Source organism: Delphinus delphis, chromosome 2 (genome assembly GCF_949987515.2).
Source record: "Delphinus delphis chromosome 2, mDelDel1.2, whole genome shotgun sequence".
Classification (NCBI taxonomy): Eukaryota; Metazoa; Chordata; class Mammalia; order Artiodactyla; family Delphinidae; genus Delphinus; species Delphinus delphis.
This window is the reverse complement of record NC_082684.1, coordinates 33,987,265-34,000,404: the sequence shown is the minus strand read 5'-3', so window position 1 is coordinate 34,000,404 and position 13,140 is coordinate 33,987,265. Positions and strand designations below refer to the sequence as shown.

At 42.0% G+C, this 13,140-nt stretch overlaps 1 protein-coding gene across 1 annotated transcript in view; it reads left to right on the top strand.

The window, feature by feature from the left end:
• RAD51B (RAD51 paralog B) overlaps positions 1 to 13,140 on the top strand; it is a 609,003-nt gene that overhangs the window by 545,374 nt on the left and 50,489 nt on the right. The window contains exon 9 of the mRNA XM_060004352.1: positions 10,450 to 10,553. Within this exon, the coding sequence (XP_059860335.1) occupies positions 10,450 to 10,553 (104 nt within the window). The remainder of the gene's footprint in view (positions 1 to 10,449; positions 10,554 to 13,140) is intronic.

The window sequence follows — 13,140 nt, the reverse complement described above, 5'->3', positions numbered from 1 at the left end:
TTTGCCACATTTGTTTGCTCTCTCTCATATTATTGTTGTCAATTTATTTTTTATAATATTAATTTATTATTGTTATCTTTGCCGAACCATTTGAGAGTAAGCTTAAACATCGTGACCCTTCATTTCCAAATACTTCAGCACTTATCTCCTAAGAACAAGAACTTCTCTGACATAACCACAATATAATGATCTCACCCAGGAAATTAATGTTGATATAATACCATTATCTAATATACCAGCCATATTCAAACTTTGCCAGGTGTCCTAATAATGTCCTTCATGGCAATTTTTTTTTTTCCTGATCCAAGATCCAGTCCAGGATTAGACGTCGTATTTAGTTGAAATGTCTTTCTGCATTAATGATTTTTTTTAAGCCACTGCTGTTTTCACAGAAATGTTTTTCAAGCACGTATTTCCTGATAAACAACAGCATTTCTTTTCCGCCTCTGTCCTTATTACTTGCAAAGAGCCAGTGATCCAGTGTCAGCCTGAAGCAAAAGCAGACTTACCTGGTCCGGATTCTGCATCAGTCGAGGCCTTGGGAAGGGCGCCTGTCTCCTGGTCCTGGGTTTGCCTTGGAAGCTGATTTCCCAAAGGCAAACCCTGTGACTGTGAGTGTGTCCCTCTGGTCTTTAGTCAAATGGGCTGTCACCTGGCTTATTCATTGTCCAGACTAATTCCTTGGCTATGTAAAGCTACCAAATATTACTTCACTGTAGTTTAAATTTCCCCAGGGTGACCGATAAAAGATATGCCACTTTAAAAACAAACAACATAAATAAGGTAATAACAAATAAAAACAGTTTAAAGAATATATAAATGCCAATGCCAAAAAAAAAAAAAAAGCCACTTTTTACCCTTCCTAGCTTTCTCCAAAGGCAGTGCACACATCTGAGGGTGATTTTTTTTTCCAGCAGCCAGGACTATAAACAATCTGAAATCAGGATAAGCTGGCGATATTCCTTCTGCTTCAGCCCGGAAAAAAAAGTCACCTGAAAAAAAAAAAAATCAAATGGTCAAAAAATGAGATGATGACCAGATATAATACACAAGACGTACTAGAATCCAGCTCTAGTATTCTCAGATTCTACAATGAGAGTAGAAAAACAAAGCTCATACCAAGATGGCTGACTGGCATGATTTTAGGAATTCACTTATTTACAGCAAGCAGGTAAGACACCTTGTTGTGGAAGAAAGCCCATTTCACATAAGCATCTTCCTGGCTTACACTGAATGAAGCCTAAATTAAAAAGAAAATGTCTCAGCTTTTCTTAAATGTTTGGGTTTTTATTTTCTTTGTTTTATTTTGCCAGCATTTACTTAAGGATAGTATGTGTTTTCTCTAGTGAGTGAATTTATTTTTAATTAAAGTGTTCTTTTCAAAGGGTCAGCAGACCTAGCTACAAGCCACTGTTCAGGATTTTTTTTTTTTTTTCCCTTAAATGGAGGATAGCAGGAGGAAAGCTGTGTTATTGGAGAAAGGGTTCAGGGGCCTGGCCTCCTGGGCAATGTTGGGAGCTGAGCTGGGTCGGGGGAGATTGCTCCTTTCTATTCAGACACCCTAGTTCCGTTCTGCTCAAACCTATGTTTTCCTAGCTGTCTTTAAGGACCTTCACGATTGTCACTGCAAACATAGCCAAGACGTCCTGTGCAGTTAACCCCTAGAGAACTTTTGGTTGGTAAATGAGATGGGTTCCGGAATGATCAGTTTTTTGTAAGGTGAGCATCCTCATCCCGATTTCTGGACACTTCCTACAAGATATCTCTGTAGGGTGACCGTACATCTTGGCTTGCCCAGAGTAGTCCCAATTTATCTTTGTTATCCCAATATACTTACTAAAATGTCCCTGCTTCATTTTCAAAAGTGTCCTGGTTGGATGATAACCTACATGTCCACTCTGAGACTATGGGAAACTTAAAGTATTTTCTCCCTGCACAAAAACCAGTGGAGTTGTTTGAGTCGTTTGTGCTGATGCATAACCAGTCTTTATCCTAGTGATTAGCTTAACTCTATTTCTACCTTCTGCTGTGGAGGATTACTCCATCTCTAACTCTTGCATTCCAAAGGTTCTGATCACCCCACCTTTTCTTGCCTTCTTCACATTTCTCACCTTCCTCAGTAATGAGTTTTATTGAAACTTGGACCAACCTGCGTGTGCTGTGCAAGGAAAGACTGGACTGCAATCACCTCTTTCACCTGTAGCCGAGAGACAACTGGGAATGAAATCCTGTGCTTTCCCACAGTGAAGCAGCCTTGCTCTTTACTCAGGCCGAAGGCCTTCCTCCATGGACAGATACTGTTGAGGCAGTTATTGTGTGGTTTTATGCCTCAGATCCTTTATTTGTACATCTAAAAGAAGACTAATAGCTTTAAAGTATTTTGAGAATCTCAAGGCTCAGAAGATTATAAATAACAAGAGAAATATTTTTCTCATCTAAAATGGCAGCGCAGATACTGTGGTTACTTACTTAATAGATAGCGTGTGGTCGCTGGGCCATTTGCAGCTGATGAGTTTTTTCCAGTGCTCTATTTATAGAGCTAGGTCAGAAATATCACTTCCGTTGGAACTTGACCTACAGACCATTGTCAGTTTTAAAGACCCAAGGAAGTGGTGTGCATGCTCAATACAGCTGTTTCACAGGTTCAGTTAGTGAAGCACAGGCCCCCCAGGAAATTAGTTTTGCTGGTGGATAGATGTCTGAGCCTGTCTCAATCACTTTCATATGATACCTTTGCTCTGTGGCCTCATGGAGCTTGTAGGTCATCTTGAATCCTTATTCTTGAATACCCTCTCCTTGGCAGTCTTCATCCCTTTTGATTGTCAGCCTGTTCAATGTGGGTCGCTGAAATTCTGGCTTTCTGCATCAAATAGAAAAAGAGCTGATGATCTACCACCAGAAGTAACTTAGGCTAACTTGAGAAACTTGGGAAAAAGCAGACCTAAATATTTCCCTACTTCATCTTTCTATTGGGGCTAAACGAGATTCTCAGTCACTTCCTCAGTCCAAATGAATGACCCAACAACAACCAAAACGACAGTATGCTGAAGCTCAGCAACTTCCATGGGCCTGGGTTTAAACAGGAGAAACTGAAATTAATGAATGATAATCCCTTTCTAATCCCTACTCTTTCACTCAGACTCCCATCTTTAAGCTTTGTCCTTATGAAGTTGTGTTTGCTGGGACTTGGCCACTGGCCAACACATGTTTACCCATCAAAAGGTTTTAGGAGGTAGGATTGGCTAAGAAAATCCCTAGTTTGGAGAGAAATCTGCTCTTAGGAGGAGGACCCCACGTCTGCACTCTCTTCAGGCTTAAATGGGTGCTGGGTAAGGGCACAAACATTCAAAGACAGCACGTGGAGTAGAGCATTCTCAGACTTCCTGGAAAAAGTGAGGTCCAGAATGAGGAACTAATTTCTTATCATTAAAATACCATAGATTCAAAGTTTTTAGAAAAGGCGAGAACTTTGGAGATAGTTTTGAACAACCCCTTCTGTTCATGGATGAGGAAACTGAGGCTCAGAGAACTGAAGTAACCGGTCGTTACCGAGGCCTGCTCTGATATTCTTTGTTACATCGCTCTCTTCTCCCACCTGGTCTCATTAAAAGCCCACAGCTAAGTTAGAAATAGAGCTCCAGGGTCCTGCCTTCCATCTAGCAGCCGGCCATATGCTATCATGCATTGTATAGGACACGCTTCAGGATGTGAGGATGAGAGGTCAGAAGGAGCATCCTCTCATTACCACTCCAGTGGTAACATACCGTCCCTTTCCCCGAACTTATTTCAGTACTGAAATCATTTGTAAGTATTTTAATTCTTTTTCGTTTTTTAAAATTTCCTCTTTCTAGTCTCAGTAAGTTGTCTTTCATCTAAAGGGGAAGGAGGGACTGAGTGTCCAGAATACCCAGCCCGCTTAAGCCATGAACTTCTCCTTCCCCTCTGTTCCTATTCTGGGAATCACTGCTTTGTTTACACGTTTTTGTTTTTTTTTTTTAACATGGAAAAGTCTAGTCTTTTAAAGTTGACCCTTTTGCTGCAGGGCACACTTTTATGTTATGTACTGGAGATTCAATTTGACCTCCCAGAAATGCTTATTAGCACAGGAGTCATAAATTGAAATGTTTTCAGAGAAGGAGCTTCCTCACTGAAAGCTCCCCAACAGCCCCCTTCTGAACACTGACACTGGTTGGTACCAGAGGCCCATTACCTTTTTGGAAATCAAGGCTACTTAGCAACCTGATTATCCTCCTCCAGTCTGATTGCACAAGAACTACGCCCTGTGTACAGAGCAGAGAGAGAGAGCTTCCTGCCTTGTAAGAAATTTGTCTTCATAACCAGCTCCCACTCTAAAGGAGTAGGGAATTGGATCTAAAGACAGTAGTCATGAAAGATATTCCAGAATCCAAATTCTGTTGTTTTTAACCACTTCACTCCTGAACTTTACTAACCTGCCTCCTTACTAGAAGAATAAAAAAATGTGGAAGGTGATGATTAAACTTTTTTTCTCCCTAGAATTTCATCTGCAGTGTTTGATCATCATTGTTCCTGTCATTCGTACATATCAAGTATCTTCATCTAAGGGTCACCAAGAACCTTTGGTTGCCTGGAGGCAAGAATTATTATTCATATTTTACAGATGGGTAAGCAATTACAGAAAGAGAACATGCTTTGACTGACCTAAAAGGGTCTCTGAGAGAGCAGAGTATGAATATTCCCCCTGTCTTTTTTAGAGAGACCTGACTTCAGTGTAAATAAATTAGATTTTCTCTCTGTGGCTTAAGCAGGCACTTCTACAAGCTCAATCCTGTGACAATGAAAAATCCCCAATATTGAAAATATTTTCAAAACCCAGTTCACTTACTTGATTTTTTTAATTTGTATTGGGATCAACCAAATTCCAGTACAATGAACTCATACTGCCTTGGCAGACATAAATGTCACAGTCATCAAAAAGGAGCGACGGAGAGAATGCCCCAATTTTTATTCCTTCTGCTTAAAATGAGCATAGAAAAGATTCACTTATCTATTTCTTGACCAATTAGGTCATTGGGCAGGAAATCACCTTTCCTGAAAAGCCAGTAAGCAGATTCCTTCTACCTTAACTTTCCCATAAACAGCATTAATGATCATTTATGCCAGCCTCACATAGGAATGCTTAAAAGTCAAAAGACATTAGGGACCACTGAGTTTTCTAGTTGAAAATAAAGTTACAAATTTATAGTAACTGACAGCTTCCCCACTTCTCTTTCTCAAGCCATCCCACCACCTATAACCACCCTTCAATTGTTTTTCCATATTCAAAGCCCTATTAAGTGAAAATATTTTTCAATCCTGCCCAGATTTTTTTAAGCCTCCAACAAGAGAGGGTCAGTTTCAGGCCATCTGATTTGCATGAATCCAGTGGCTGGGCCAGTTGAGCGAGGTTAAATAACTTGCCAAGCCAGAGCATGCATCGTCTTTCTGGAAACCCCTTGCCCTGGATTATCACTGTATATCAGAACAAAGGAAGCCGAGTGTAGAGCCTGAGTGACACACAGAGTTCAGATGAGTTGATAAGATGCTCACAACATACTTCCATCAGTGTCTTCCCAGAGATGGGCCTCTGGGCTCTTCAGGCCCTTCCCAGCCGCCCACCCCTCCCCACTCCCACCCCGGGCTGGCAGAGTAGCCAGCTATTTGACATAATGAGCCTGGAGAAGGCTAATTGGAGTAGTGGTTAAGACCCAGTCATATACATGCTACTATATATAAAATAGATAACCAACAAGGACCTGTATAGCATAGGGAACACTTACTCAATATTTTGTAATAACCTATAAGGGAGAAGAATCTGAAAAAAAATACACACACACACACACACACACACACACACATAACTGAATCACTTGCTGTACACCTGAAACTAACACAACATTGTAAACCAACTATACTGCAAAAAAAAAGACTCAGCCTGGTTTCGAATCCTTGCTCTATCATTAACCAACCGTGTGACCTTGGGAGAATTACTTAATCTCTTATAGCCTTGGTCTGTCAATAGGGATGATGATATCACCTACCTCATAGGGTGGTTGTAAGGATCAGAAAAGATGTACCTAAGATATGAAGCTCAAATAAGATGTAAGCCCTCCTTATTTAAAGGGCTTACCTAGTGCCTAGCTTATAGCACTTTAAAAATATTGTTTTTCCTTATCATTTAACTTTCAAGGCCCTGCTGTTATTGCTCTGGTGGTGGCTTAATGTTTGTGAGCACTCCTGAAGATATATCTCCTCAAGCTTGCCCACTTAAGGTTTCCACTGAAAACTTCTCCCTGGCTATTTTCACTCATGGCCCTTGGTTAAGAACCCCAGCTTACCTGTCTGACAAGCAGCCAGGCATGTGGGTACTTTTTTTAATACTGTTTTCATTGGTTTGGGCACATGGAATTCTTTAAATAGCCACTATTGGTCAATTGTGGCTCTGACCCCTATAAACATCTTCTAGGCCTGGGAAGTGCACCTACAGTCGTATCACCACAAATTTTTTTGGAGTGCTTAACTAATTAGCAGCTCCTAATTATTCACACGTAGCTCTTTCTTGGCAAACTCAGGCTCACGTCATGCTATGACTTAGTGGGCATTGAAGCAACAAGTTTCTAGAGTTTGCTTGAAAAATGTAAATCTATTAATTTTGGCTTAAGCAAGGTAGAATGAAGAATGTAAATCTGCTGCTAAAACAAATAGATACCATGGTTCAAAGTTTAGTAAGAATAACTTACCGACTATTCAACCACTATTTATGAAGCATCCTCTGGGTCTCAGACTTCGTGATCAGGCATACTACCATAAGTCAGACATGGATTTGGCCCTCTTAAAATATACATTAGGGGTGGTCAGAAAAGCACGCAAGTCATATACCACAGGGTTAAAAAATGGCGGTAATGTGAGACAGTGAGCTGAGTATTATGGGCGTTTGGAGGAGGAAGGCATTATTTCTGTGATGATCAGGGAGGTGGCGTGTCAGAAGTGGTACTGAAGACTGCACGGGCATAGAGGCATTCAGGTGTGGAGGCGGCACGAGGAAGGAGTGATTAAATCGGAGCAGAGTCTTTACGAAGTGGGATGGAGGGAAGAGGTGTGGAGAGGCAGGTCGGGCACAGCTGCAAGAATGCCAGTCTTAGGAATTTAGAACTCTTTAAAGGCACTTGGGAGCCGCCAAAAGTTTCTGAGCAGGCTGATCATAAGTGGCAGGGCAGCGCGCTTAGATGTGTGCTTGGGGAGATTAATCGGGCGGTAGAAGAGAGGATGCTTTCGTAGGGAGAAACTGACAGGAGCATGGAGAGCCGCGAGAAAGTGACAGCAGCCATCCCCCCAGGGGAAAGCTAATGTGGGTCTGATCTAGGTTGGGGTGGGATGAATGGATGTAAGTGAGACTTTACAGGGAAATCAATCCGTCTTCACAGTTTCTTGGAATTGAGAAGCACAGGAGAGGGAGACATTTTTAAATGGAACTGAGGTTTCAAGCCAGATTCACTGGAAGGCCAAAGAAGGAGGAGTACGTTTATACAGGAAGGGATGAGCTCAATTTGAAGATACTGAGTTTATGGTGCCCAAATTCATTATGTCAGGCAGGAAGATCTTGTGGTTGAAAATGGGGGACAGGTGCTGAGGTTAAGTGGGAGGTTGAGACAAAGGCTTAGAAATCATCCACCTGTGGGTGTCGTCCTTGTCAACAGTGAGGACATGCCATATGGAGCAGACATTGCAAGCTTGGTGAGAATGACTCATATGTGGCTCATCAGCATGTTTATTTATGTGTTTTTAAAATTTTTTAAAATAAGCCAACATTTTCCAATCAGAAGATTGTACTTAAAGTGTTGATTTTAAAAATTAAAAGATCAAAAGGTGTGGCTAACCGTGAACTCATATTGCCATGTGACAACAGCAGCTGGAGCTGAACAGGGGCTGTCCCCTTGAGATCATGTCTAATTCACCACAGTCTCCACTACTCCTCGTCATCTCCTAACACTTAATATTTAGACAAAAAGTAGATTAATGATTGCCTAGGGCTCCAGGGCAGGAAAGAGGGGCTGGAGGCTTATGGCTAAGGGATATGGAGTTTCTTGGGGGGTGATGAAATGTTCCAGAGTTGATTGTAGTGATGGTTGATCGACTCTGAATATAGTAAAAACCATTGAACTGTACACTTTAAATGGCTGGATTGTACAACATGTGAATTATCTCGACAAAGCTTTTGGCAAAAATGCAAGAAAAAGGAACATCAGTGGCCACTGCCCTTGCAGTGTTGGTTTTCTTAAAGCAGAAAATAATTTTCTGTTATGTGTCTCTATCAAAAAGGGGGAAATGAAAGACAGACTTAGAGGGTCATGTATTTCAAGAAAAATGGAAGAGAGTACATCTGTTTGTGGTAGTGAAGACTTTCTACGTGTTAAAATGCAGACACCTGGCCTCTTTATTGATGTACATTACCTTCCCAGCCACTGAAGGCAGGTGGGTGTTAGGGAAAAAACTGGCCATGGCCAGCTCCCTGAGGTCCACCCACGACTAAGGGGAGAGGGAGAAGAAAAGCGGAGAAGGAAAAGGAATACTCAACATGGTTGATACAAGAAGCAGAAGAAGCCAGTACATTGGATGCCGGAAGAGGGGGAAGCTTTATCAGGTCAAAGAGGGTGGGGACAGAGAAGTCAGGAGGTTAAGGGACCATCCATTGAGAGAAATGGGGCCAGAGAGAGACGCAGATGAAGATGATGACAAAGCATTCAGAACACCTAGTTCAGAAGTTAGTATTTTATCCTCAGGCACAAGGACTGTGGAAGGATTTTAGGGGAGTGGTGTGATCAGATCAGCACAGTCTAGATTATATGTTTTCAAATTAATTCGTGTGTGTTTTGAATTGTGTGCACGATGAGCCAAGGTCACCCTAAACTTTATTCTTTCCTTCGCTCAATTCTCCCTCCCTCTGAAATCCCCAGGTTTGTTGAGGCCCTGGATGTTGATGCCATCCAGTTCGTTCCCATACCTGCTTGAACCAGAGAAAACATAGGGATGTTTTTTGCTATCCCATGGGTTCTCACCATCGGCACTATTTTGTCTGGGGCGGAATAATTCTTTGTGGTGTGGACTGGCCTGTGCCTCATAGGATGTTTGGCAGCATCCCCGGCCTCTACCCTCTAGACGCCACAGCACTCCCACCTAGACGTGACCCACGGAATCACCTCCAGCCTAGAACCACTGAATTCCATTCATCTGTTGCTCTATTTGATCCCAGGAGCTTAAGACCATGCAGAGCTGGGAGGCCACCCTGAAAGATGCTGACCCAGAAAAGAGGAATTCCTGTTCCACACAGAGGGGTGAATATCAGATGATGCCCTGAGCAGGCAACAGATGAGAAACTCAAGCCCTCATTTTGCTTTAGCTGATTCAGTGGACTTCAGCCTTTTGGTACTTGGTCTCCTCATTGGAAAGAGATGGCATCTTGAGGATACAAGGCAAACTACAAATCCCACTATGCCCCCTTAGGCTAAGACTCATCTCATGGCCCAGGGCCAAAGTGAGCACAGGAGTTTGGAGGAGACCTCAGGATGTGCTACATATGATAGTGGGGGCTGGCTTCTAAGTGCTGGGACTTGCGAGCCCGCCTCTAATGCAGAAGAAACAGGAGGAGTGCAGGAATGGGTTCCTCCTGGTGATGTCAGGAGAGATCAGTGAAGCTCTGGAGATGTCAGAGAGTAGCTGAAGTACAACTTGGTGTAGACTAGAAACTCGGATAAATTTTACTTCAGATCCTCCCCCTTATAGGAAAGTCTTAGAAAGTAAAAGAATGTTTCTCTTGGGATAAGAATGTCTAATACAGATTAGATATGAAATGGTGAGATCTTCCAGATTCCTCTTCTGGGTGCGTGTACATTCCGCGGTTGGAATGGCATGGGAATTTTATATACATATGCCACCGCTTCCATATGGATAAAGAAAATTGAATTAAGACTCTTATCAAGCTGAAAAAGTCTTAACAACTCTATTAAACTAAGACTATTTCATAACTGGCTCTTATTCTGTGTAGTAGGGTCATGCTTTTCTGCCATTATTAAACTGAGACTATTTCATAACTGGCTCTTATTCTGTGTAGTAGGGTCATGCTTTTCTGCCATGGATGTTGAGTGGCTTGTTTTATTATTAGCAATGGCTCCAAGCTTCCTTGCAGTGCAACCTCTTATTGATACATAACTCTGTTATCTCTGAGCCCAGTGGTTACTTTCATTGAGGCTGAAGGAAACCCATGCTGGCTTTTCTTTTTAGTCTCTTCCTTCTCTCCTTCATCAACTTTTGTGGTAAAGACCTGGGCTCCCGAGTACTCTCTGAGCAATGAGCAGTGACTGGACTTTTGTTTATGTGAAACACCATGACAAGATAAGGTGTCCATAGTCATGGTTTTGCCCTGTTTCGTTTCAGGCATTTCTGGATCCAGCTGTGTGACAGCTGCACTAGGAAACACCTGGAGTCACAGTGTGAACACCCGGCTGATTCTCCAGTACCTTGGTTCAGAGAGAAGACAGGTGAGTGCTTTGACAATGTTCTCTGACTGTCAAGGTCAGGGAACAAGATATACCAGCAATCTGAGTGTTCATCTTCTGAAAGCATTAGCCACGCTGTCTGTCCTGGGCCAACACTGTCAGAGGGTGGGTAAGGAAACCAGCCTCCCTGCCTACCTCAATAGCAGTTCTAATAAAGTGGGGAGACAAGTCACCCACAGGGAAAAAAATACAAAAACAGAGAGTTAGCTTGCCCCCGATGTTTGCCAATAGCTTGTAAGTGACCAAGGTCCACACCCCTAGGGATCTCAAACTCTCTACCTCTAAAGGGTGAATGAATGATCATTTCTCTTAGCTGATATTTGTTGAGGGCTAGATAATTTGTGTACAAATTAGATAATGATGCTGCCTTCTCTTGAGGTTAGTATGTTTTGAAATAATTAGGCCACACAGACCCTGCTAAGTGGATAAACTCTTCCCAGATCCTGGGTACTTTTGCATTAACTTATAAACCAGTAGTTTAAAGTACTGAATGATGCCAGAGCTTATCAAAAGGACAATGACTCTCAGAGCTGTCTCTTTATGTTGTCTATCCTAGACTCAGGTGAGAATTCCCCCCTTCCATCTGGAAAGGTTGCGTTCTACATCTTTCTTGATCTCCCCTCCCACTCCAAAGAAAGGAACACCACAGTCTGACCCCTTTGGTCAAATGTTTCGTAATTAGGAAGTTTATTTTTCCTGATGCCTAATCTCAACTTTATCCTGCTGTGTGGACCAGGTTCCATCACGACCCCTCCTGCAAGTGGGAGGAAGAAGAAGACAGGGTGATTATTCTGAGTTGTTAGATGGGGCAGAATTCAGAAGCCAGACTTGCCCACCTTGCTAAATATTTAACAAATCCAAGTTATTAATTAAAGAGGCATGAAATATCATGCTGGTGGTCCTTTCTGGGTAAGGTGGTAGGAAGGCAGTTGTTAACATTTACCTGCATTAGGTAAACTAGCTCTTTTTCAAGGAATCAGGAATCATCAAAAACTTTGCTTTTGCAGACATAACATTCTGAGTGCCCTTGGTTACAGACCAGAGGATTCTTCTTAGTTTGCTTGGGACTGTGTAAATAACATTCCAGCTTGATGATTGAGTCAGCCATGTTCTGAGAAGATAGAGCTGCTTTTTTTCACTTAGGGGAACATTCTTGAGTTTTCAGGCCCTGGCGTGCTCATTACCTCAGTGATACATTTTCCCTGATGATTTAAGTGTCCTGGGTTCTAAATCCATCACTTCTCTTTCAGTGGAACACATTCAAAAATGTTCCTGTAAAAAAAAAAAAAAAAAAAAAAAAATTGTTCCTGTAGAACCTAATGACCTTTGGTTTGTACCTTAGGTTATAAATCATGTTAAATAAATACTTGTTTGCAGCTATCAGGGGTATCATTAAGGACTGTCAAGCACTACTACCTAAACTCTAATTTGAGGAAGCAAAATTCCTTGTGAATTCATTCATTTTCACGGATCCTTAACCCTACGCCTTGAAAACTTGTAGTTTATCTCTGTTTTTGATTTTAGATGGTACACACTGATTTGATGATTCAGTTTATTATCTATGGTACCATGGATTCCAGGTTCCCAGATCCTAGTTTTACTAATTCTAGTTAGCATTTATTAGTAAATAAAGAAGTTAGCATTTATTCGTAAATAAAAAGAGCCACATTTTTCTTTTCCTTTTGCTTTAGTAAATTAACCAGTCATTTCCATTTTGTCAGTGTCAACAAGAAGTAGCTGGTAGGACACATGCTATTATTTTGGGTACCTTTGGTGACTAGAGGATTTTGGTGGCTCTTGGTTCTTGGCTCATAAGGTCAAATGCAGACCACTAGACACAAGAAGAACAGGGAGCAAAGCATGGCTAGATCAGTGACAGTCTATCAACTCATATCCTATTAGATGGGTCAGCAGCGTTAATCTACAAAGGACAACTTGTTACTATCATTACTAATCAATCAAGAGCAGAGTTAAATGTCTTTGAATCATGATTTCAACCAATAATTAGAAATTAAAGTAAAATATGGCCAGTGTTAAAATGGCCACCCCAGGCAAAAGAACATACATTGAATTAATGTATAGAAATGTACATGCCTTTTGGGACCAGTTGTTAAATTTGTGGCTCAGCAACTAGGATAAACGTTGATATATAACAGCGGTCCCCAACCTTTTTGGCACCAGGGACCAGTTTCTTGGAACACAATCTTTCCACGGACTGGGGGTGAGGTGGAGGATGCGTCGGGTAGTGATGCGGGCGATGGGGGGCGATGGGGAGCGGCAGGTGAAGCTTTGCTCGCTCGCCCGCCACTCTCCTCCTGCTGTGCGGCCCGGTTCCTAACAGGCTGCGGACGAGTACCAGTCCGTGGCCCAGGGGTTTGGGACCCCTGATATAGAAAACACATCCCTATCTGATGACCTTATCTCGACTTAGCAGAGGGTGTACCTAATGATTCAGTGAGCCCTTCCTGTGGTCTTACTTCATGACCAAGTAGAGAAGCCATGTGAAGATAAATCTTTTCTGGGATATGTACACAGAACAAGACTTTAAAGCTACCCTTTAAGGTAATTG